Here is a 26,467-nt window from a genome sequence, read left to right on the forward strand (position 1 = left end):
TCAATTCGTCAGGGCATGGATTATACAAGGTGTGGAAAGCATTCCACAGGGATACTGGCCAATGTAGACTCCAATGCTTCCAACAGTTGTGTCAAGTTGGCTGGATGTCCTTTGGGTGGTGGACCATTCTTGGATACACACATGAAACTGTTGAGCGTGAAAAACCCAGCAGTGTTGCAGTTCTTGACACACTCAAACCGGTGTGCCTGGCACCTACTATCATACCCCGTTCAAAATCATCTAAATTAATATATTCCAAAATAATTAAATATTTATTGATATTTATATAAATAAAATAAAACATCTCTTCAGTTTCAAGTTTTAAGTTTTATTGTCACATGCAAGTACAGTGAAAATCTCCTCTTCATCTCGCCATAATGGATATATGTTGGATACCAAAGAAAATGTTTAATTGGCTCCAACAATGTTTGCTGAGTTGGTTGTCACTACTGCCTCTTCTAAAATGTATCTCTGCTTCAATGTATGTATCACAGCAACATTTTTATGCAATTATTTTAATCCATTCTCATCTTTTCCGCCGGGTTTTTCAGAACGTACGCCCATTGAAAAATCAGGTGTGTCTTGGGGTAAGGCCCGCCCCGTTTTACCTTACATGGCATTGTATGGGAATTTGATTGACAGCAGGCAGCAGCTGCTGAACAGCCCAGATATGGCGCAGGATACAGTATAACTGGAGAAGAGCGAGAGAGTTACGGTAGTTTTCCTAGCAGTTGAGTTGGTATAGTGCATTATATAAATGACTGGAAATAGCTCATATTTTAGGGCAGGGTTTCGTCGGAATAACGCAAAAATGGACGAAGTTGCCAAACGTAAGTAAGCTGGGAAAATGTATCGCTGTTTAGTGCAGTCAACAGCCAAAGGTAACAATTATGGCTTCTTGTGCCTTTTCCTATTTGTGATAAAAAACTGCTCGCCCATGCCATTAGATGTCATGGCTGTTCTGCTGAATTCATACAAGTGACAATTAGGAAGTTAGTTCCTTGTTCGCTTATCGGGCAGGGGGGTCATTTTGGAGAAATTAAGCCGAGGATACGTTAACTAACCAGTCTGCTAACGTTAGCTAGTTAGCTACCGAACTAAAGCGAACTGCAATGGAGCCAAAGCACAAAGAGTTGTTAGACCAATGGCACCAAAACTTGCTGGACTCAATAACAGACGCAGACCGGTTGATTGAGTTGCTGATACTCTCCGGTACTCTGAGCCAGCTCGACCGCTTCGAACTGGACCAAAACTGCTCTTCCTGCGCGGAGAAAGTGGACCACCTATTGAAGATGCTTGTGAACAAGGAAAGCGACCATTTCCTCGAACTGTGTGTGGCCTTGGAGAAGACGTACCCTGAGCTGTATTCTGCACTCTTTAGTAACGGCGGTGGACCGGTTGACCATTCGTCTGGTAAGCTACCATGCACGCATGCAACACTTTTGCACATCAAAACGTAGGACGCATTCTTGCTTCATTCCTCCACACAACATTAGAGATGTTGAAGTGCTACTATACCCAAAGTCTCGTAGTGCACTTACAGGGTGGTCCCCCGTGCAATACTTCTAAAAGCTAGTCTACATAGCAAGATAAGGCTGTTTCTTTCCAACCCTCTGCACATGATCCCTATGGATCATTGACTAGCTAAGTCATTCTCATATGTTTATTAGTAGAGCATGTTGACATTAGGGGTGTTGATATGCAGCATTCAAAGCCATAATACCAGAACTCCAGGTCCTTGTGTGGCCCTAGTGGTTTATTTCAGGATGGAACTTTTTTTAAGGTGAAAATTGCTGTGGAATGAACAATGTGATGCTGAAACAGAATCGAACTTTGGTAACATTTTAGGTTGTTACCAAAGTTCCATTCTGTTTCAGCATCACATTGTTCATTCCACAGCAATATTTTGCCTTCAAAAAAACCAAATGATCACCAGCAGAGGCATAGAGACCACGGGCTCTATAACCAGACTCTTATCACTATTTATTATAGTGCGTGTGGACTCTGCTACTGTGTGGCTAGGCAGTAGATGCTAAATGAACACACTTGCCATTCCTCCTTTTGAATGAGAAGCATGCGCTATGCACTTTCCAAACATATCCAGGTCACAACATATTTTCATTACAGTTGCAATGCACATATCCTGTAGTAAAATCATGGAGTAGCCTGCATAGTGGGTCAATTCTACAATGTATAGGATACAGATTATACCATGTATATGATACAGATGGGGCTATTTCACTGTATGTAGGTAAATTTTTTTCCATCAAACTATAATGAACAGAAATATATACGCAACAATTTCTGAGTTACAGTTCATATAAGGAAATCCGTCAATTGAAATAAATAAATTAGTCCCTAATCTATGGATTTCACATGACTGGGAATACAGATATGCATCTGTTGGTCACAGATACCTTAAAAAAAAAAAGGCAGGGGCATGGATCAGAAAACCAGTCAGTATCTGGTGTGACCACCATTTGCCTCCTGCAGCGCGACACATCTCCTTCGCATAGAGTTGATCAGGCTGTTGATTGTTGCCTGTGGAATGTTGTCCAACTCCTCTGCAATGACTGTACGAAGTTTCTGGATATTGGTGGGAACAGGAACACGTTGTCGTTCACTTCGATCCAGAGCATCCAAAACATGCTCAATGGGTGACATGTCTGGTGAGTATGCAGGCCATGAAAAACTAGGAAATTTTTAGCATCCAGGAATTGTGTACAGATCCTTACGACATGGGGCCGTGCATTATTATGTTGAAACATGAGGTGATGGCGGTGGATGAATGGCAAGACAATGGGCCTCAGGACCTCGTCACGGTATCTAAATGCATTCAAATTGCCATGGATAAAATGCAGTTGTGTTCGTTGTCTGTAGCTTATGCCTGCCCATACTATAACCCCACCGCCACCATGGGGCACTTGTTCACAACGTTGACATCAGCAAACCGCTCGCCCACACGATGCCATACACGTGGTCTGCGGTTGTGAGGCCAGTTGGATTTACTGGGAAATTCTCTAAAATTACATTGGAGGCGGCTTATGGTAAAGATATGAACATTAAATTATCTTGCAACAGCTCTGGTGGACATTCTTGATGTCAGCATGCCGATTGCACGCTCCCTCAACTTGATACATCTGTGGCATTGTATTGTGTGACAACTGCACATTTTAGTGTCCTTTTATTGTCCCCAGCACACGGTGCACCTGTGTAATGAGCATGCTGTTTAATCAGCTTCTTGATATGCCACACCTGTCAGGTGGATGGATTATCTTGGCAAAGGAGAAATGCTCACTAACAGGGATGTAAACACATTTGTGGCCAAAATCTGAGAGAAATAAGCTTTTTGTGAGTATGGAACGTTTCTGGGATCTTTTATTTCAGCTCATGAAACATAGGATGAACACTTTACATGTTGCGTTTATATTTTTGTTCAGTGTAATTCAATTGTCCTTTTTACTTGAAGTTTATTAGGGGAAATGAAATGCAGTAGCCTATTCTGTGTAGGGTTAGATGACAATTTCCCAAGTTGTCATCAATGGTTTGCAATACTAATATCATCTAATTTACGTTCGAAGACAAGTTCTTCCTGGCTCTTATATTATACGCTCACAGATAGCCTGACTTGTTTCCATGGAAACGCTCTCGCGGCTGATGTGCCCTTTCATATCGACCCTAGCGTGGCATGCATGCGTATAACCATGCTTATAAATCAGTAACAGGGCGCCAGTCATATTCTCTATTTTCCATTGTACAGTAGTATGCATATAAGCTAGTACTATACCCCCAGTTATTGTCCTACAAGACCAGGGGTCCCCAATTACATTCAGCCGTGGGCTGTTTTTTAATTTTGTATTGGTGAACCCTTTACTAGACCATTTTAAAATGTTGCATCTGAATGACACATTCATTCAGCCTGTATGTACTTTCTCAAAATAAAGGCTGAAACCAACCGTTCCCAGGCAGTTTAAAGGTGGACTACAGTTGACTCCTGATAAGTGCACATCATATGTATGCATTAGGGATGATCTTTCCCTTTCAAGACGATGCATATCTAGATACGTACAGGAACGATACGATTTGGTTTGATTAGAGATTGAATCGATTCGATGCACTAACATTTGTTGCATTAACGCATACATTTTCCATTCTAAATTATAATCTGCTTCTGATGGAGCTCATGAATGAGCTGGTTCTCTAAATGATGTATGTCTATGGTATATACTATGTAGGCATCTGATCTGAGGTATAATGGAGACTAGGCATCTACCACCCCACTATCAGATTTTTTTTTTTTTTTGGGGGGGGGGGCAAAGCAGTTTATGTTTTTTGGCCCCCCACTTTGGTATTGAATTTGCCATCACACACGAATTAACTTGTTTATCGTTTGCAAATTAGCTATGACATAGCCAATGAATATATACAGTGCCTTCGGAAAGTATTCAGACCCCTTTGACTTTGTCCACATTTTGTTAGGTTGCAGCCTTATTCTAAAATTGATTAAATTGTTTTCAATCTACACACAATACCCCATAATGACAAAGCAAAAACACGATTTTAGAAATGTTTGCTAATTTATAAAAAATAGGAAAATGAAATATAATAATTACATAAGTATTCAGACCTTTTACTCAGTACTTTGTTGAAACACCTTTGCCAGCGATTACAGCCTTGAGTCTTCTTGGGTATGACGCTACAAGCATGGCACACCTGTATTTGGGGAGTTTCTCCCATTCTTCTCTGCAGATCCTCTCAAGCTCTGTCAGGTTGGATAGGGAGCGTCGCTGCACAGCTATTTTCAGGTCTCTCCAGAGATGTTAGATCGGGTTCAATTCCGGGCTGTGGCTGGGACACTCAAGGACATTCAGAGACTTGTCCCGAAGCCACTCCTGCGTTGTCTTGTCTGTGTGCTTAGGGTGGTTGTCCTGTTCGAAGGTAAACCTTCTACCCAGTCTGAGGTCCTGAGTGCTCTGGAGCAGCTTTTCATTAAGGATCTCTGTACTTTGCTCCGTTCATCTTTCCCTCGATCCTGACTAGTCTCCCAGTCCCTGCTGCTGAAAAACATCCCCACAGCATGATGCTGCCACCACCATGCTTCACTGTAGGGATGGTGCCAGGTTTCCTCCAGACGTGACGCTTGGCATTCAGGCCAAAGAGTTCAATCTTGGTTTCATTATACCAGAGAATCTTGTTTCTCATGGTCAGAGTCCTTTAGGTGCCTTTTGGCAAACTCCAAGCGGGCTGTCATGTGCCTTTTACTGAGGAGTGGCTTCCGTCTGGCCACTCTACCATAAAGGCCTGATTAGTGGAGTGCTGCAGAGATGGATGTCCTTCTGGAAGGTTCTCCCATCTCCACAAAGGAACTCTAGAGCTCTGTCAGTGTTCTTGGTCACTTCCCTGACCAAGGCCATTCACCCTCGATTGCTCAGTTTGGCCGGGCGGCCAGCTCCAGGAAGAGTCTTGGTGGTTCCAACCTTCTTCCATTCAAGAATGATGGAGGCCACTGTGTTCTTGGGGACCTTCAATGCTGCTGAATGTTTTTGGTACCCTTCTCCAGATCTGTGCCTAGACACAATCCTGTCTCGGAGCTCTACGGACAATTCCTTCGACCTCATGGCTTGGTTTTTGCTCTGACATGCACTGTCAACTGTGGGACCTTTATATAGACAGATGTGTGCCTTTCCAAATCATGTCCAATCAAGTTGTAGAAACATCTCAACGATGATCAATGGAAACAGGATGCACCTGAGCTCAATTTCGAGTATCATAGCGACGGGCCTGATATATATTTCTATTTTTTGTTTTTAATAAATGTGCAACAATGTCTAAACCTGTTTTTGCTTTGTCATTATGGTGTATTGTGTGTAGATTGTTGAGGTAATTGTTTTATTTAATCCATTTTAGAATAAGGCTGTAACGTAACAAAATGTGGAAAAAGTCAAGTTGTCTGAATACTTTCCAAAGGCGCTGTAGCACAACTTTGGAGAGAGAAAGACTTTCATTATGTTGAGGCGCTAACACAAGTCTTCAGGTCCCACGCAAGTTCAAATAAAATGCAATTTTATTTGTCACATGCTTTGTAAACAACAGATGTAAACTAACAGTGAAATGCTTACTTATGGGCAGAGAAAAATAAACCATCTTTTAAACTTGCAACCTTGGTGTTTTAATGCTGTAGATGAGAGGCGCTGCAGCAGGGCTGTATGTATGTAACCTTGACTGTGTCCCACAATGCCCCCTATTCCCTTATGGAGTGCACTACTTTTGACCAGAGCCCTATGGGCCCTAGTCAGTAGTTCACGAAATTGAGGATATGGTGTAGGCCGTCATTGTAAATAAGAATTTGTTCTTAACTGACTTGCCTAGTTAAAAAAGGTTCAATATTATTTATTTTTAAATGGTCCCATGTAGTACGCAGCCCTAGTGAGTCCATGGTGGTTATTCACCAGAGCATTAGCTCTACTCTGCCTGCCTGTTGTAATGTGTCTCTGTGAGACGTGTATCATCATGCCTCCACTGCCCTCTCCTCTGTATTAACTCCTCTGCTGCCTCAGCACAGAGAGAGGGAGGCAGCTGTAGTCAAGGTAATCAGAGGGATTTTTGAATGCTTTTCAAGTGCAGCGATTCAGGCTGATGCGATTACAGCGTTTAACCAGGCTGCCTGGCTGCTGAGAGAGCGGAGTCGAGCCTCCTAGTTGCTCCAGGCAGAGAAAGAGAGGGAGCGTAGAGATGAAAGACTTAGCTCCTGTGTGTGTGTGATCTGCGCTGATAGCAACCTGCTCTCAAGCCGTCCTCTCATACTGATATACTCTCCTTTCCTCGCTGGCAGACTCCTCCCTTCACTGAGACACACAGTGCATGCATCATACACTGTACAAACACACACAAGACACACCCCTCTAACTTAAAGGCGGACCCACGCTTGCACGCACGTAGACAGTGACGGTAGTGGAGGAGGAGCGGGTCTTTGGTTCTCCTTCTCCAACCCTCCTAATATGGCTGCTGTAGGAAACATGGAGAAATGTACCTTCATTTCATGCACCATTAGCATAATTGAATCTCAGATTATGAAAAGCTTTATTAAAGGTTCAAATCCAGGCATATGCCACATCATTGCGCAAAACGCAGGGCCCTAATGCCACGTTTGTTTTATGTGAATTCTTTCAATGGGATATTAAATCTATCAATCCGTCAAACTACCAATATGAGAATTGTGTTTTATATTTAGTCAATGTGAGATTATATAGCCTAAGTAGATCACCAGTATCTTTGCCTTGTATAACAAACCATGCTATAGCATTTCAAGCTGCTTTCATTCATACACATTTAGTGCAATAGGCCTAATCAAAACCAATTTCATGCCTCCTAGTCCTCTGCAGTGCTTTTAGACTTCTCCTAGTCCTCTGCAGTGCTTTTAGACTCCTCCTAGTCCTCTGCAGTGCTTTTAGACTTCTCCTAGTCCTCTGCAGTGCTTTTAGACTTCTCCTAGTCCTCTGCAGTGCTTTAAGAGACTTCTCCTAGTCCTCTGCAGTGCTTTTAGACTTATCCTAGTCCTATGCAGTGCTTTTAGACTTATCCTAGTCCTCTGCAGTGCTTTGTAAGAGACTTCTCCTAGTCCTCTGCAGTGCTTTGTAAGAGACTTCTCCTAGTCCTCTGCAATGCTTTGTTAAGAGACTTCTCCTAGTCCTCTGCAGTGCTTTGTTAAGAGACTTCTCCTAGTCCTCTGCAGTGCTTTGTAAGAGACTTCTCCTAGTCCTCTGCAGTGCTTTGTTAAGAGACTTCTCCTAGTCCTCTGCAGTGCTTTGTAAGAGACTTCTCCTAGTCCTCTGCAGTGCTTTGGTGTTTCACCTATAGAGTAGTTATACCTGTATAGGCCTCTTGCTCTCTCCACTGACTGACTGACTGACTGTGACGTTGATTTAAACACACACAAAGAGGAGGGCGTGATGCAATGCTCCCTGACAGGATGCTGTGTCTGTGTCCACACATCTCCTGCTCTCTCTGTGTGTGTATATAGAAGATGGACCATTGCCTCTGGGCGACTGTGCTACACCTCAACTCGCCTCAGGTGTGTGCTGTGTACTCTGAAAACACCTGTTTTTACAACTGCTGATCTGTGGTGAGGTGAGAGCCCGTCATTAAGAGAAGACCTCTCTTTCTCTCCCCGTTTCTCTCTTTCTATGCCCTTATCTCTCTTTTTTTTTGTCTCTTCCTCAGACTTAGCTTCTGTTTTTTAAGTGTAGCAGGCCCAAAGTGCCCAATCAGCAGCTTGCTGTTCTCTGTGTGTGTGTGTACGGACTAGGACAGGACCAGTGGGTCTGTCTGTCTGTCTGCCTGCCTGTCGACCCGTGTCTCACTCCCGGCAGCACATAAACCATGGGGACGCAATGAGTTATGTCCTGACACTGTGCCACTACTACCAACCAATGCTCTTATCTCTCTCCTGGGATCTGACTACTGTAGCGCCTAGCTACAATCGCTCTGTTTCTCTATCTTTCCTCTCCCCCTTTCTCTCCCTGCATGTCTCTAGATTAGGCCATCAATCCATCCATCGTACACCCAGCCTGTCTGCTGGATATGAAGTCATTTCCTAGGCCTTCCGTTATACTACATGTCACTGGGCAGTTTGTCTATTGTACTACCATGGTGTATCCACTCTAGCATAACGGGTTACAACTAGGGGTTGGAAGTTGGGATCCTTAACGTTAAGAAAAATCCAGAACCGAAAAACGATTTTTCATAATTAAAATCACAGTGCATTATCACAAAACCATATTTTCCGTGTTATAGCCTAACTAGATTATATGGCTATAAAGGCCTGGGGAATCTAAATAAAGCCAGAGGCAAACTTTAGACTACTTTGGTGAATTTGCGAGGCATGAAAGATAATTAAGACATTGCGAGATGCAGATTACCAAGACGTATGCGCACGGTTCTGCCTGCCTCCTCTCTTTCTCCCTCGCCCTGGCCTGCCTGCCCCTCATCTCTCTCCCTCCCTCGCCCTGGCCTGCCTGCCCCTCATCTCTCTCCCTCCCTCGCCCTGGCCTGCCTGCCCCTCATCTCTCTCCCTCCCTCGCCCTGGCCTGCCTGCCCCTCATCTCTCTCCCTCCCTCGCCCTGGCCTGCCTGCCCCTCATCTCTCTCCCTCCCTCGCCCTGGCCTGCCTGCCCCTCCTCTCAATTCAATTTAAGGGCTTTATTGGCATGGGAAACGTATGTTAACATTGCCAAAGCAAGTGAAGTAGATAGTAAACAGTAAATATTAACAGTAACATTCCACTCAGAAAAGTTCCAAAAGAATAAAGACATTTCAAATGTCATATTATGTGCAAATATTTAAAGTACAAAAGGGAAAATAAATAGCTCAGTTGGTAGAGCATGGCGCTTGCAATGCCAGGGTTGTGGGTTCGATTCCCACGGGGGGCAGTATGAAAAATGTATGCACTCACTAACTGTTAAGTCGCTCTGGATAAGAGTGTCTAAATGACTAAAATGTAAAATATTTACAGTGGTGTTTGTTGTAATCAAATTTTATTTGCCACATGCGCCGAATACAACAGGTGTAGACATTAAAGTGAAATGCTTACTTACAAGCCCATAACCAACAATGCAGTTCTTCACTGGTTGCCCTTTACTTGTGGAAACAGGTCACTAATCTTGCTGCTGTGATTGCACACTGTGGTATCTCACTCAATAGATAATGGAGTTTACCAAAATTGGATTTGTTTTTGAATTCTTTGTGGGTCTTTGTAATCTGAGGGAAATATGTCTAATATGGTCATACATTTGGCAGGAGGTTAGGAAGTGCAGCTCAGTTTCCACCTTGGCGGCCTTTCTCAATAGTAAGCAATGGCCTCTCTCTCCCTCGCGCTGGCCTGCCTGCCCCTCTCTCTCTTCCTTGCGCTGGCCTGCCTGCCCCTCTCTCTCTCTCCCACGCGCTGGCCTGCCTGCCCCTCTCTCTCTCTCCCTCGCGCTGGCCTGCCTGCCCCTCTCTCTCTCTCCCTTGCGCTGGCCTGCCTGCCCCTCTCTCTCTCTCCCTTGCGCTGGCCTGCCTGCCCCTCTCTCTCTCTCCCTCGCGCTGGCCTGCCTGCCCCTCTCTCTCTCCCTCGCGCTGGCCTGCCTGCCCCTCTCTCTCTCTCTCCCTCGCGCTGGCCTGCCTGCCCCTCTCTCTCTCTCCCTCGCGCTGGCCTGCCTGCCACTCTCTCTCTCTCCCTCGCGCTGGCCTGCCTGCCCCTCTCTCTCTCTCCCTTGCGCTGGCCTGCCTGCCCCTCTCTCTCTCTCTCTCCCTTGCGCTGGCCTGCCTGCCCCTCTCTCTCTCTCTCGCTCCCTCGCGCTGGCCTGCCTGCCCCTCTCTCTCTCTCGCTCCCTCGCGCTGGCCTGCCTGCCCCTCTCTCTCTCTCGCTCCCTCGCGCTGGCCTGCCTGCCCTCTCTCTCTCTCGCTCCCTCGCGCTGGCCTGCCTGCCCCTCTCTCTCTCTCCCTTGCGCTGGCCTGCCTGCCCCTCTCTCTCTCTCCCTCGCGCTGGCCTGCCTACTCTTTCTTTTTATCAATGAAGGGGCCAGTCTTAAGAGCACGGGGTAGGCTACTCTTAGTTGCAGAATGGGTAGGGGTGTTTTTGTCTCATGAAATGAAATTACAGTAGGCTACCGGTATAGCCTGTATCGATTACCCTTTTCAGATATAATGGTATGTGCCCCCTTGAAAGCACCTCGGCTACGGCATGTTTGTTTTTCTGTTAGGGTAGGCTACACTACAGCTTTTTAAACACCGATGCAAAACCTTCTCTGTAGACATGAACGGCATTTTACTTGTCTGTAAAATAATGCCACTTCTGAAGCGGAACGAACTTCCATCACTAAGTGACCAGAACTGTCAATCCTAGCCTGCCTGCTGCCTGCGTGCAGACCACTCTTTCCTTTGTTAAATATCATGACTTACTAAGACATTTAGTAGAAAGAAAGCACATCTAGCTACCCTACTATTAGAAATCTGCATAAACAAAACAGCAGGACATCAATCAGCAACTTTAATTGTTGTCAGGGAAACAATAGAACATTGTATGCCGGAGCAAAATTATACTGTCAGAAAAGGTACAGACACTTCTGAAAAGCGTCTGTACCTTATCCACATGTTGGGCCTCCCATGTGGCGCAGCGGTCTAAGGCACTGCAGTGCTTGAGGCGTTACTACAGATCGGGGTTCGATCGCGACCGGGAGACCCATGAGGCGACGCACAATTTGCCCAGCGTCGTCTGGGTTAGTGGAGGGTTTGGCCGGCCGGGATGTCCTTGTCCCATCGCGCTCTAACGACTCCTTGTGGGGGCCGGGCGCATGCACGCTGACTTCGGTCGCCTACGGTGTTTCCTCCGACACATTGGTGCGGCTTGCTTCCGGGTAAAGCGAGCAGAGTGTCAAGAAGCAGTGTGGCTAGTCAGGGTCGTGTTTTGGAGGACGCATGGCTCTCGACCTTCTCCTCTCCCGAGTCCGTACGGGAGTTGCAGCGATGGGACAAGACTGTAACTACCCATTGGATACCACGAAATCGGTACATGTTACTATACTTTGTTCTGTCTGTAAAGTGTAGATATAACTTAATTGCCCGGCCCTAGCGGTCATATGTAATTGGATTATTGTTCTGCATTGTGAATTATGATTTTTTTCCCTTATCGTTTTCATAGAAAACAATTTCTTTTTTTTGGTATATATTTCTTAATGGCTCTTTTAAAAGCTAATATTTTTTCCCCATTTGTCACATCCCAAGTTACAACTAAAATTGGTAAAGATTGCTCTATTTTGTCAGAAAAATGTTTTATATAGATTATAGGAAATTACTAGACTTGTAGCAGGAACGATCATTGCTGGAGGTGTTGTGACTGCCTGTCAAGGCGTCAGTGTAATGCGGTAGGATGAAGTCAGGCGCAGGACACAGAGCTAATTGAAAAACGTACTTTACTCGTAGGTATCTTAAAGAACAAACCTCCACGCAGGGAGGAACACACCCGCTCACATACGACAACCAAAACATGGACAAACACGCACAAGACACAGTGTGAGCCAGAGGGTTAAATAGGGAAGACATAACTACATGATGGGAAACAGGTGAGACCAATACAGACAAAACAAGTAGAACATAGAAACATGGATCGGTAGCAGCTAGTACTCCGGTGACGACGAACGCCGAAGCCTGCCCGAGCAAGGAGGAGGGGCAGCCTCGGCTGAATTCGTGACACAGCCCACTTATGTTGGCCATCTGATTAAGGCCACAAGATTGACCTGTGTTTTAACCGGGTCAGTGGTGCCATCGTCCCAATTGAACTAAATTGATCTCTGTTAGATCATTTAAAGGTGTGAACTGAATGCCTTGCCCCTTTGTTTTCAATGCAGTGGGCTGATGTAAATGTTGACTTGGAAGTGGTGAGAGAGGTGGTCTCTCCTCTCCTTGATCTGAATGCTGTGTGTGTGTGTGTGTGTGTGTGTGTGTGTGTGTGCAGGGTTTGTGTTGTGACTGTGCCAGAAGGCAGAACAGCAGTAAGAACAGGGCTTCATGACCGTTTACACATGTTGTTGCTGTGCTTCCTAATCACCCTGTGAGGCAGAGGAAATGCCACGGTCTAAATGCTCTGTGTGGTGAGGTCATGGTAATAAACAGACAGAGCTACTCTCCTCTACCCCTTTCTCTCTCTCCCCCTCTCTCTCTCTCCCCCTCTCTCTCTCCTCTCATCTCATGGGCTTTATTGGCATGGGAAACGTGTGTTAACATTGCCAAAGCAAGTGAAGTAAACAAAAGTGAAATTAACAATAAATATTAGCAGTAAACATTACACTCAGAAGTTTCAAAAGAATAAATACATTTCAAATGTCATATTATGACTATATACAGTGTTGTAATGATGTGCAAATAGTTAAAGTACAAAAGGGAAAATAAAGATAAATATTACAAACATGTAATGGTGTTTGTTCTTCACTGGTTGCCCTTTTCTTGTGGCAACAGGTCACAAATCTTGCAGCTGTCTGTACATAGTCAAAGCTTTCCTTCATTTTGGGTCAGTCACAGGGGTCAGATATTCTGCCACTGTGTACTCTCTGTTTAGGGCCAAATAGCATTCTAGTTAGCGCTGTTTTTTTGTTTTGTTAATTCTTTCCAATGTGTCAAGTAAATCTCTTTTTTTGTTTACTCATGATTTGGTTGGGTCTAATTGTGTTGTTGTTGTTGTTGTCCTGGGGCTCTGTGGGGTCTGTTTGTGTTTGTGAACAGAGCCCCAGGACCAGCTTACTTAGGGGACTCTTCTCCAAGTTCATCTCTCTGTAGGTGATGGCTTTGTTATGGAAGGTTTGGGAATCGCTTCCTTTTAGGTGGTTGTAGAATTTAACGGCTCTTTTCTGGATTTTGATAATTAGCGGGTATTGGCCTAATTCTGCTCTGCATGCATTATTTGGTGTTTTTCATTGTACACAAAGGATATTTTTGCAGATTGGAGAAATGAGTCCCTTGTCAAAAGCCAAGGGTGACGTAATCAGCAGGACTGCGGCCCCAGAGGACCCGAGCAATGCACTTCTGCTATAGAGATTTTATGAGCTGCTAGCATAGTTTTTTTTTCTCAACATTAACAGTGGACGTCAACCCATGGCACCAGCTTGCTGCTCAGAAAGTACTTTTCTCACTTACACTGACTTCTAGTATTCTTCAGGGTTAAAGCACCACTAGCTCGACTGATAATAGGCTGTGTGTTCGCTGTAATGCAAGTAGGGGCATTACTGGACAAGCTAGACTGTTGCTGTTCAGCATTTCTGATGGAGCTTATTGTCTGGGGTGAAGGCCAAGTGCCTATCTTTCTGCTAGAGAATCAGAGCGCAGCTCATCTCATTGCGTCTCAATATTCAGACTCTTTACCCCAGCCAAGTCCCAGATCTAGAAATGTAAATCTATACTTGGTCATTTTTATGCTAAATGCCAGCGACCATAAGAGTTGGCAATACAGCACTTGAGAGATCTAGAACCAGGCTAACTTTAGCCAACCTCGACTCCTTCAGTGCTCAAAAGATCTGAAATGACTGGATAGGTATAAGCTAGATATTGATCATGGCACTGTGTTGTTGTAAACCTCTGGTAAGTTACAGTGCCTTCGGAAAGTATTCAGACCCCTTGACTTTTTCCATATTTTGTTACGTAACAGCCTTATTCTAAAATGGATTATATAAATAAAAATGTGCAATCGACACACAATACCCCATAATGACAAAGCGAAAACAGGTTTTTAGAAATGTTTGCACATTTATTTAAAATAAACTACGTTATTTACGTAAGTATTCAGACCCTTTGCTATGATACTCGGAATTGAGCTCAGGTCATTGATCATCCTTGAGATGTTTCTACTAATTGATTGGAGTCCACCTGTGGTAACTTCAATTGATTAGACATTATTTGGAAAGGCAAACACCTGTCTATATAAGGTCCCACAGTTGATAGTGCATGTCAGAGCAAAAACCTAGCCATGTCTAAGGAATTGTCCATAGAGCTCCGAGACAGGATTGTGTCGAGGCACAGATCAGGGGAAGGGTACCAAAAAATTTCTGCAGCATTGAAGATCCCCAAGAACACAGTAGGCCTCCATCATTCTTACATAGAATAAGTTTGGAACCACCAAGACTCTTCCTGGAGCTGGCCGCCCGGCCAAACTGAGCAATCGGGGGAGAGGGGCCTTGGTCAGGGAGGTGACCAAGAACCCGATGGTCACTCTGATAGAGCTCCAGAGTTCCTCTGTGGAGATGGGAGAACCTTCCAGAAGGACAACCATCTCTGCAGCACTCCACCAATCAAGCCTTTATGGTAGAGTGGCCAGATGGAAGCCACTCCTCAGTAAAAGGCACATGACAGCCCGCTTGGAGTTTGCCAAAAGGCACCTAAAGACTCTCAGACCATGAGAAACAAGATTCTCTGGTCTGATGAAACCAAGATTGAACTCTTTGGCCTGAATGCCAAGCGTCACGTCTGGAGGAAACCTGGAACCATCCTTACGGTGAAGCATGGTGGTGGCAGCATCATGCTGTGGGGATGTTTTTCAGCGGCAGGGACTGGGAGACTAGTCATGATCGAGGCAAAGATGAACGGAGCAAAGTACAGAGAGATCCTTGACGAAAACCTGCTCCAAAGCATTCAGGACCGCAGACTGGGTTAAGGTTCACCTTCCAACAACCCTGAGCACACAGCCAAGACAACGCAGTAGTGGCTTTGGGACAAGTCTCTGAATGTCCTTGAGTGGCCCAGCCGGAGCCCAGACTTGAACCCTATCGAACATCTCTGGAGAGACCTGAAAATAGCTGTGCAGCGACGCTCCCCATCCAACCTGATAGATCTTGAGAGAATCTGCAGAGAAGAATGGGAGAAACTCCCCAAATACAGGTGTGCCAAGATTGTAGCGTCATACCCAAGAAGACTCAATGCTGTGATCGCTGCCAAAGGTGCTTCAACACAGTACTGAGTAAAGGGTCAGAATACTTATGTACATTTTTATAAATTAGCAAAAATGTCTAAACCTGTTTTTGCTTTGTCATTATGCGGTGTTGTGTGTAGATTGATGAGGGGGAAAAAACTATTTAATCAATTTTAGAATAAGGCTGTAACGTAACAAAGTGGAAAAAGTCAAGGGGTCTGAATACTTTCCGACAGCACTGTATATAGAGGTTCCTCCACGTTAGTCTTTTCAGATATTTGAATAATGAACGAAGTGGGACTAGGCGAACAACCACACCACTTCAGTTTGTCATTTAGGATGATGTTTTATTCTAAAGCTGTTAGGCTACATTCCACTGATATTCAGTACACGACTGCTCTGTGATGATCAGCTGTTTTATTTACAAAAATGTGTTTAGTTTGAATTTCAGTCCTTCTGAGGTCTCAGATTTGTTTGAAACTCTGTTGGTATTGGCCAAGTTCAGGATGTACCATCCCGTTTTCCTTGTACTGACCACGACCCTGCAGACTCTTCTGGTCATGTGACCCATTGCCATGCATGGCCTTCTTGTGAGAGACAGGCCCCCTGAAATAGTCCTTCCAGGCCCAGCCAAACAGCAGTGGCTTTCTCTATCTCACAGACCCACACTCACACAGACAGTCTGTTCCTGAATTCAGACACAAAGTGAGTGGAGCTGATGGTGGTTAATTAAGCAATAAGGCCCGAGGGGGTGCAGCAGTAAGGGCTCGAACCACCCAGTTTATAATACAGAATATCAGATGGAGTATTGTTTTGGTAATGTAACAATAATAACCTTCCTTCCCTTGAACTTTTGTTCTTCTTCTCTCGTCCTCAGGAAGAGAATGCCTTGCATCAGATCATTAGTTTCTGGGTTGTCGAGATCTTAAGATAGAAAGTGTTCGAAATAGTAGAATCCAATTCCTCAGGTAATCACATATACACATACTAAGATTTTGGGGTAGTTGGTGCATTTCTAAATGAGAATTATCTGGATGGCTTCATACATTATTTAGTCACAGTTGACAGCGGCACCGGACTCTGATAAGGATGAGGGGAACACGCTCTGTCGTTCCTCGCCAATCTTCCTATTCTACCCTTTTCTTATTTTTGCCACATTGCAGAATTTAGTATTCCTCCACTTCATGGAAAGATAATCTGGTCGTATGGAGCAAAAACTCTTGGCCCTGGGGGGAGAGGAGTGATGAGTGGGAGACATGGAGGGAGTCGGGGAGAGGAGATGGGCCTTTGTTCTAGTATCCCTGTCTAGCTCAGGTCTCACAGTACTGTATCCTACTGGATGTTTAAATACGCTGGATTTTCCATGGCTGTGTTCACGATCACAACACGTCTTCCTAAAGTGTGCTTTGCTCACTCACCTTCAGTGAAAAAGCATTGGATGTTGTTGAGAGAAAGTGAACGAGTGCACACTTTGGGTTGCGTTCTGATTCCCCACACTTCTTCCTAAAGTGTCCACTTACTCACTGCCCCCTCACGGCAAGTGCACACTTCAGGATAGAAGGGTAGAGAATTGGACTGTCTGCAGCCTAAGTGCCGACCACTAGATATTTTACATCTCTAATACATGCACTATTTATTGATGCGGTCAGCTTGTTCACAAATGATCAGCCCAGCTGAATGAGGCTAAGGTCTAATTGCTATTGATGATAAAGGGCCTGTTTTAAGAGGTCTATCGCTGCTGACTCTTCCAACACTGGATGGCCTGCTACCATTCAATATTCTACTGCATTCATTGGCCTGCTTCGAGAGGCTTACAGTGTAGACTATGTCGCCACTATTCAGTCTTCTCAATTTCCTAAATTTCTAGCCTATAGGCTAGGCCTACTTTTTCTCAATTTCCATACTGTGTCTTCTAACTTACTGTGTCTTTATCTTTGAATTAAAGTCAGGATCTAACAGGCAAGCCGCCAGTATATAAAATCTGTAGTGAGCAGTGATGATGATTATTACATTATTACAAGTGATTTGGTCTACGCAATGTGGCATGACATGCTGGTCCGAGAGGGGACTGATTACTTAGAATCAATTAATTTTTGTGTTCTGGGGCTGTTCTGTTCAAATCACACATCTCCCAGACCTGTTCTTGTATTAGTAAAAACGTTTGTCTAGCAAAAAAGCCTTAGACTTCCATGTAAGAAGATGACTTATCCCCTAGCTGAGCAGCAAGAGTTCCAGTGTAACATAAAAAAGTAGTAGCTTTAGTCTTCCAGATCTGACACAATAAACATTTTTAAAAGTGTAGCCTACTACCTTTTAAATGTATCTGGGAAAATGAGTTAAAAGTGTGTAAGAACCACCTGGCTTCAGTGTGCAGCAGACTGGTAGAAGTGTACTAGGCTCTGCGCGGTTCTCATGTCAGCTGTAACAATGTGAAATCCTCTGAATATGTTCCCCAGTGGAGAGCAGTGAGCACAGGGCTTCAGGGAGTGTCAGAACAGACTCTTCTACCTTCATTTCATTTCTAATCTCTCGCTCCACCCCCAGCTAATGAGGTTAGGCCTTGTCTGTTCTGCAGGCTTGGTGTTGTAAGGGCTTATGCCGACACAGCAGATTTGGGATAATGGGATTTGATCGATGCCCTCTTGATGTTATTACTCCCTTTCTGAGGTTTTTCTGCCATTGAAATCCTTAGTTTTTTTTTCGGGTCACCTAAATCCAAATTGTAGAAAAACGCTTTTGTTAACTTAAACAACTTAAACCAGATATAAAGAATGTAGAGAAGATAATGGACCTATATATTTTTAGATGTCGTGCAAAAGAGAATATAACATTGCGGATAAAGTTCTGAATGACACAATTTCATGTGTACAACATCTAAAGACGTGCGTCACTATACTAAGAGCTTTGCCGTTTCTTAAAGGATGTTGGGGGTGTTTTTGGCCCTTTTGTAAATGTTTTTTTGAGGGTCCCATACTACACAATGAGGATGAGGAAGTGATTTGCTGTTTGGGGTAAGTTTCTTTAAAACGTGAAATCACAAAGGTGTCTGGACCCTTCTATTACATGCCGTTTACATAGAGATTTGGTTGTAAAAAAAAAGATGACTTCTCCTTTAATTGCAGTCTTATGCCTGCTTGAAGTTCGACAGAGACACATCTCAGTTGATCACAATATACCCATTAGGCTATATATATAACCAGCTATTGTATATCAGTTTGGCTTCTTAACACTCAGAGGAGCACTAAACGTTATGTGGATATTTTGTCCTATGTCAAACCTAACTGATTCTTAAAGATGACAACACCAAGGGCTGCTAATTCATTTTGTACTGAAGTAAAAATCCTGAAGTGGAACACTGAGAATGACGACGTTCTGAGAACTCACTCTACACTCAGCAAAGGGTTAAACCCATGACATGTTTACGTGGCCCCTTAGAAAAGACGGTCAGTCTGTTGCGTTGCTGCAGCTAGAGCCGTGATGTTCATCAGCATGACCTTCTATAGCCCCCCCCCCCCCTATGGATTCCTCTACATGAAAATGTAGCCTAGTGGTTAAGAGCGTTAGGCCAGTAACCGAAAGGTCTCTGGTTCGAATCCCTGAGCCGACTAGGTGAAAAATCTGTCTGTGCCCTTGAGCAAGGCACTTAACCCTAATTGCTCCTGTAAATCACTCTGGATAAGAGCGTCTGCTAAATGACTAAAATATCAAAGAATCTCCCTGGGCTTAAAGGCGTCAACATGCTTCAGTTCAGCTAGGCGAACCAAGCGAGTGTGCTCACATACACAAAAGACCTTTGCTTGAAAAACAAGAACAAAGCGGTAATAGTACTGTTTGTCCATTTTGAGATGCCGTAGCCAGTATACACTTCCTCAAAATAGTCAAAATGAATCTAAGATAACTCAAGAAATCGGTCATTAGTTTTGACTTTTTGCCAAGGAGCTCTTACGCTTTGAACACGCCAACTGTGCCATTGCGCAAAATAGTATGCAGCATTACATTTACATCATTTAGCAGACGCTCTTATCCAGAGCGACTTACAAATTGGTGCATTCAACTTATGATAGCCAGTGGGACAACCACCTTTTTCTTTTTATGGGGGGTGGGGGAAGAAGGATTACTTTTATACTATTCCAGGTATTCCTTAAAGAGGTAGGGTATCAAGTGTCTCCGGAAGGTGGTCAGTGACTCCACTGTCCTGGCGTCGTGGGGGAGCTTGTTCCACCATTGGGGTGCCAGAGCAGCGAATAGCTTTGACTGGGCTTAGCGGGAACTGTGCTTCCGTAGAGGTAGGGGAGCTAGCAGGCCAGAGGTGGATGAACGTAGTGCCCTCGATTGGGTGTAGGGTCTAATCAGAGCCTGAAGGTAAGGAGGTGCCGTTCCCCTCACAGCTCCGTAGGCAAGCACCATGGTCTTGTAGTAGATGCAGCATCATCTAGATATGTGTGCAACAAAAGTTCAAAATTCACCTTCTGCTACCATTTCTGTCAACCTGTTGATGCATACAGTTTGACGCATACGTTCGATAAATCCAACGTATGCACCACACAGAACGCACTGCAACTGCCTCTGCAACGCAATGATGCAAGGCAAACTCAGCGTTCCATTGGAAATGAATGTACTTCTGGTGTACCAAAATGCAATGACGCAGTCGGTGTGTTCGAAGCGTTAGTCGCTCAATTTTAAATCTAACAAAGATGTTTGGTGCAGTATTTTTCAATGAAACAATGTGCATGAAAACGAGTCGTCTCTCGTTGAATGACAACAGACTTTTATTGAAGGATCCCTACTGTTAACCAATCACAGACGAAGGGGCGTAGACTTCGGCTACCAACTTCGGCTTGCATCGAGAAAATGTTGTGTGCCTGAACTTCCGAAAAAACGCTTACCGAAGTCCGAAACGAACAAAAACATCACAATGTCGTCTCAATATATGCATGAACTCTCCCGAACTGTTTCGGCTGGGAAGCATGCAGACACCTTTAGCAGTGTGCAGCACTATGCAAGTAGGGCATCATTGTCCTGAGTGCCGTCTCCATGTGCTGCTTGACTTCACATTCTAACCGTGACACTCTGCTTGACTAGCAGGGACATACAGGAAATATACATAAAAGCATTATACTAGGTGCATGGAGAGGGGACATGAATGAAGATTAGTTCAAATCATAAATGTACAGGAGGAAAGATTTATTTGTCCATTTATTTCATGCCTATTTGTATTGGGTTATGTAGCTAACATTTACAGTATTAATTCATTGATTGACGAACCTAACCTATCGTTTCAAGAATGACTTCAAGGGAAAACACTTATTATTTCGGGATGGTGTCCTTTTTGACTGATTACTAACGTTGTCTCTTCTCCCCCTCATCACGGTCTCTGCAGGCTCTACGTACAGTGTTCTCTCCACCATGCCCTCAGACTCTGAGAGTAGCAGCTCCCTAAGCAGTGTTGGTAAGTATGGGGCCTAGGACACTTTCTCTCTGTGTGTGTGTTTTTAGTTTACCATGCTACCTCCTTAACATGCACACTCACTTACTCACTTTTGCAGCCAGAGCTTGACAGGGGTTCAAATGACTCAGCGCATCACTGGGTGTTACGTAAACCCTTAAGGGCCCAACCTGGTTCCAAGGATGACACATAATCCTCTGAGTTCCAGCCTGCTTGGCTCTGCCTGCCTGCCTGTCGGTCTGTCTCTTGGCCTGGCCCGCTCCTTCTGTTTCTGTTCTGGGAAGAGATGGAGGGAGGGAGGTAGAGAGAGATGGGTCTGTCTGTCTGTCGGCCTCCCTGCCAGGCCTGCTTCTGTTCTGGGAAGAGATGGATGGAGGGAGGGAGGTAGAGAGAGATGGGTCTGTCTGTCTGTAGGCCTCCCTGCCAGGCCTGCTTCTTTTCTGGGATGAGTGGGAAAGAGAACAAAAAAAAGAGCGAAAGAGAGGGTGAAAGGAGGTAGAGAAAGAGGGGTCTGCTGTGAAAGGCGGGGAGTAGGCTTAGGGCTGTGGCGGTCTTGAAATTTTGTCAGCCGGTGATTGTCAAGCAAATAACTGCCCGTCTCATTGTAATTGACCGGTAATGAACATAAACACGTTTAGGATCTCCTGGCTTCCAAGCATAGCCTAAAAGCCACTGATGCAGACCTTTGGAACATCTACATTTTAAAAAGTCGAATAAATCTGTTTAATATAGCCTACACCATAACAATAAATCCATTATTTATTTTAGACTGGTCTAAAGAAACATGATATGAAGAAAATGTGGTCTGTTTCAGAAGAACCGAATAGCATACTCTGAGTTGTCCATATGTTAGGCTCTGATCTGGCTATGCCAAATGGCTGTGGGCTACACTAGTTCATTTAGCAGACAAGATTTGCTTAGAATTTCATGCCATTATTTCATATTATTTTGTAGTATGAAGAATACAATTGAACAAAGCTGAATAAAATAGAAAGGATATTTTCTCCAAATGATTTCCGAGGGAGTGCTCACATGCGGCTATTCTGTGTTGAGCGGTTAACAAAGAGACATGTCCTCTTATATGCTTAATTTAGGGTTATTTATGCAACTTTAGATGTGATGCAAACGTTGGGCTATGTGTTTTGATTTTTAATACATTCTAAGGCTGCATGATGCAACTAATGATTTGAAAAAAGTTGCATGAAAGGTATGAGCTCTGATGTTTCTTGTGCCAGTGGCTAGATGTGCCAAGCTTATAGAGACATACCCCAAGAGACTTGCAGCTGTAATTGCTGCAAAAGGTGGCTCTACAAAGTATTGACTTTGGGTGGGGGGGGGGCATGTTGTGTAAATCAAATGATTCAAACCCCCCCCCCAAAAAATCCATTTTAATTCCAGGTTGTAAGGCAACAAAAAAGGAAAAATGCCAAGGGGGGTGAATACTTTCGCAAGCCACTGTAGCTTTGTTTCTTGTGCAGGCTGCACACACTTCATCAGTCTCTCATTCAGAATGTGACAAGCATAATATTCTCAACAGGCCTCGAATTTCCCACCGGCAACCTCCTTGTGTGGCCGTAATGCCCCCTAAAAGATCAATGCCTTTTTTTGGCGTTGTGCCCTTGGGCTGAATATAATAATTATAATTCCCTTCTCCCAACTGCCGTGCTCCGAATCCCCTCTCACTCACATGGCTCTCTCAGATATCTCAATTCTTATTAACCAATACCCGTTACGTGATCGGTTCCTTCTCACAGGCATCTCAACTAGAAGTAGGCTACAAGTGAAGACAGACACATCGGGGACGCAACTGCGCGCGTCCCTCTTATTAAATTCTGAGGTGCATATTGAAGATGTTAGAAGAACTGTCCACATTTCGCCTACTTTTCATCAGCCAACAAGATGAGTAGGCCTAATGAACAGCAAAAGCACTAGCCTATGTCAATCTACTATCCCCCATAGTACAAAGGTTGACCTATTCTATTGGTTAACCTTTCCTTCTGTGTGAGAAATAAATATTCCAAACATACTCTGGGACAGTTGTGGGATGCGATAGATCCTAAATTAATACAACCACTAGCATCAAACATTTGAAAAGCAATGAGGCTGATGCAACAGATCAGAACGTTTTAGCTTAATATTTTCATAAACGATTAGGCTATTTCTTCACATTATAAGCGCAGCAATGTGCACACGGCAGTAGGCTATAAGCACTAATGTTCCAAAATGCAATTAGCGGGAAAACACTGTTCTCAAAAGTGACCGCAAATGCGAATTATTAATGTAATGCTTTATTATAAAGGTGCATTTTTATGGTGAAAATGATCTTCTCCAAACTTGAAACTCACGCGCCGCCTATGTATGCCAGTTAGGCTCTACAACGGTTGTAAAGCGAATTAATGTGCTTAAAATTTGGCCACTTTAGTTGTGATACAAACCTTATCAAAACATATAGGCCTATGGGCTAGGCTGCATGAGGTGTGCGACTATGATTTGAAAAGGCATGCGCTGTTTCTTGCCTTACTGCACACGCTGGGCATCATTCACAAGTGATAATATATCATTCACAAGTGATAGGCTAATATTGTCACCCATCAGACTATTCTTAATTTAATGTGGTCTTTACATATACTAAATAATATATGTGTGAATTAGTTTTGATTTAGAATGGACCATTATCATGCACCTGTGTCGGAACAGGGGCAGGGGAAAAAAATACATGTCATCTATGCACTTAAATAGCAAATGGAGGACACTTTTCCTGTGGTTCATTTTCATGCCAGCCAGTTAGGCTATACTCCTGTTTTAAAGCAAAGCAATGTGCTTAATATTAGGAAAGTTGATAAATAAATATAGTAGGCCTAGCCTATAGAAAGCTGATATTAGCTATTTTTAATAGAGGCCATCAAAACTGTTTTCTCACGCAATTGCATAGCCTATAGAAATTTGTGCAACATGAGCTCATGGGCTCTCATGAAGTGTTTGATTAGATTTTTGAAAACATTTGCATTGATGTCAGAGTGATTAGCGGGACAGTAGTGCTGAGTACCAGGCAGTTAGCGAGTTTGGTAGGCTACTAATGACCAGCAGCAGCATCAGAGCTTGGAGAAGCCTAGTTACTGTGACTAAACGGTCACGTGGAATTTCACTGCTGTCATGACTCGTGACTGCCGGTGTGGTGGTAATATGATCACCGTAACTAGGTAGGCTAACTTAACACGTCCTGTATCACACCTTAGTCATGTTTAGGAGATCCAGGTGTTTCACCTATAGGTGGTCAAAAGGAAGAGACGCAAAGAAAGGTAGCTGTTTTAAAGGGATATTTAGCATGCTAGTAGATACCCATAGACTTCCAGTCATTGCGCTAATGCTAGTTAGCGTTGGCTTGTGAAATTACCTCTAACTTCCTTCATACTGGACACAGAGACATAAAAATGGAATCCACTAGCTTATCTGACTCTTGGGAAGTAGTCATTGCCAAAATCCCGACGTATTCCTTTAAAGTATTAGGATAGAAAGAAAGAGCTTTTCTCTTGATCTGTAGGTCAATAAAAGGACCAAAGGAACAAATGTAATAACCGTAGCTAAGGGAACAGGGGAAATGATTAATTTCAATATAGACTATTCATCTTATACTTTCTACTACTTCAATTTACCTTTTTAAATTGTCTTTTTGAATGACTACACAAATACATTACTTAATTCAACACTATAAAAGTGCCCCAGAGACTCTGCATAAGCCAGACAGACAGAAAGTACCAGAAATATGTTTTATCAGATCTAAATCCCATCTCCAATATGCTGCTTGTCATTTTCCTGTCTGAGATTACCAGCATTGTTGCCTTGTAGATCTGAGGCTATTCTTGGAAAATGTGGAGATTGTAATGGAAAATATTAGAGGAATTTCATATCAGACAACCGCTGTGCTAAAGCAGTACTTTGATAGTGAATTGGTTCAGAATGTCTAGGACAAGACCTCAACCACTAGATTTGTTTTGTCATAGTCCAGACTTGCTGTGTTGCATTCAATCATCATTTACTGGCCCAGTCTACTGGTGGTGGTAACTGGGTTTTTGAGAAACATTGGACTCATACCCAACATATAATACAGTATTAGGCCTGTCTAGTAGAAGTTCACCATTTTGCATGGGGTTCAAGTGAGGTTACTCTTTCCTGTTTGTCAGCTAAAATCCTAATTTGGGATTTGTGTGCTTAACCTCAGCCTTCACCTGAATAATACATTAATGTCAACTGAATATGCTTGCAAGTCTAATTCTTGTTTATGTAAAGAACTTGTTTAACTCAAGTTAAATGTCAGCTGTGTTAGGCCTATATAAAAACCCTATTTTACCCAGAATGAGACACAGGAGAACCAGATCAAGAATCACTTCAAGTTAGAGGTTATACAATCAACGCTTGCTGAACACTAGTGCTCTTCCAATATGAAGGACTGAGCTTATAAAATGTTTATTTATAACCTAAGGTGTTTCTGTGTTTGTTGGTTGATATTATGATGTAAGCGTCCATTTCATCCTCTCCCAACCCCTCCCCTCTCTGTCCTGTGTATTCCGGTGGTGGTGAGCTGCTCTTGCCCCTGGTGACATACTCACTGTTGCAGGTTCACCCCCCGGTACCGGTAACGGCTCAGCCTCGTCCCCACCCCTAGCCCTCAACGACAACCGGCCAGCTGGTGACAACCTGGACACCATCCTGTTCCAGCTGCGCCATGTGACCCGCGAGAGGGACGAGCTCCGCAAGCGTCTGGCCCTGGCATCACCTGGCACCACCTTCGATGAGTGCAGGTATAGACAACCCCCACCCCCCACATGACTGAGGAGAGGGAAGAGCAGTGTGGAAAGTCTTTGTTCTGTAAATCAATGTATTCATCCAACAATTGGTCAAATACAACATCTAGACAAAAGTAGAGTAGATAACCTAAACTGAATGTCTCTAGGTAACAAGTAGTCAAAATACAAGATTTAGACATATAATCCACTCTAGCTAATCATACAATTCAAGGTAGCCTATTCAGGCATGTTGTTATCCCTAAGCACCTGAACTACAGCACACGGTCTGCTATGATTGACACTGTAACATTTGGTTAATTTCTCTCTGTGTCGTCATTACTTTGAGTTCAATGACCTGTAGGTTTATGATTGCTCATGTTTACAAACATCTTTATGAAGCATTCTGTTTCCTGAAGCCAATGTACAGAATCAAGAGGGATGCACAATAGTGAGTTCATCTCTCACAGGTAGACGTGCTCTCAGGGAAAAGGGCTACAATCCAATGATATTAGTCAACACACTGCAGACACTGCTATGAAGAGTGGTCTCTAGAAAGGTGCAAAGTAGCCCTGCCTCTGACTGAGTGTATTTAAGGTCCCATCAAGTCTATTGCCCTCTATCATCTGGCTTTAGGATCAATACTGTTGACAGAAATTGAAAAGTAACCATCCTGTTGAGTTTATGAACGCCCTCTTGAGTTCCGGGTAACAGGTTGTTGAGAGAGAGAGAGAGAGAGGAGAGAGAGAGAGAGAGAGAGAGAGAGAGAGAGAGAGAGAGAGAGAGAGAGAGAGAGAGAGAGAGAGAGAGA

At 43.9% G+C, this 26,467-nt stretch overlaps 1 protein-coding gene across 1 annotated transcript in view; it reads left to right on the top strand.

The window, feature by feature from the left end:
- Nucleotides 1-767: 767 nt before the first annotated feature.
- The window catches only part of LOC311110698 (disks large homolog 5-like), a 79,697-nt gene continuing 53,997 nt past the window's right edge, over nucleotides 768-26,467 (top strand). The window contains exons 1-3 of the mRNA XM_084153240.1: nucleotides 768-1,413; nucleotides 20,810-20,878; nucleotides 25,491-25,674. Of these exons, the coding sequence (XP_084009366.1) occupies nucleotides 1,113-1,413; nucleotides 20,810-20,878; nucleotides 25,491-25,674 (554 nt within the window). The 5' untranslated portion in view covers nucleotides 768-1,112. The remainder of the gene's footprint in view (nucleotides 1,414-20,809; nucleotides 20,879-25,490; nucleotides 25,675-26,467) is intronic.

Source organism: Coregonus lavaretus (genome assembly GCF_964263955.1).
Source record: "Coregonus lavaretus genome assembly, chromosome: 36".
NCBI lineage: Eukaryota > Metazoa > Chordata > Actinopteri > Salmoniformes > Salmonidae > Coregonus > Coregonus lavaretus.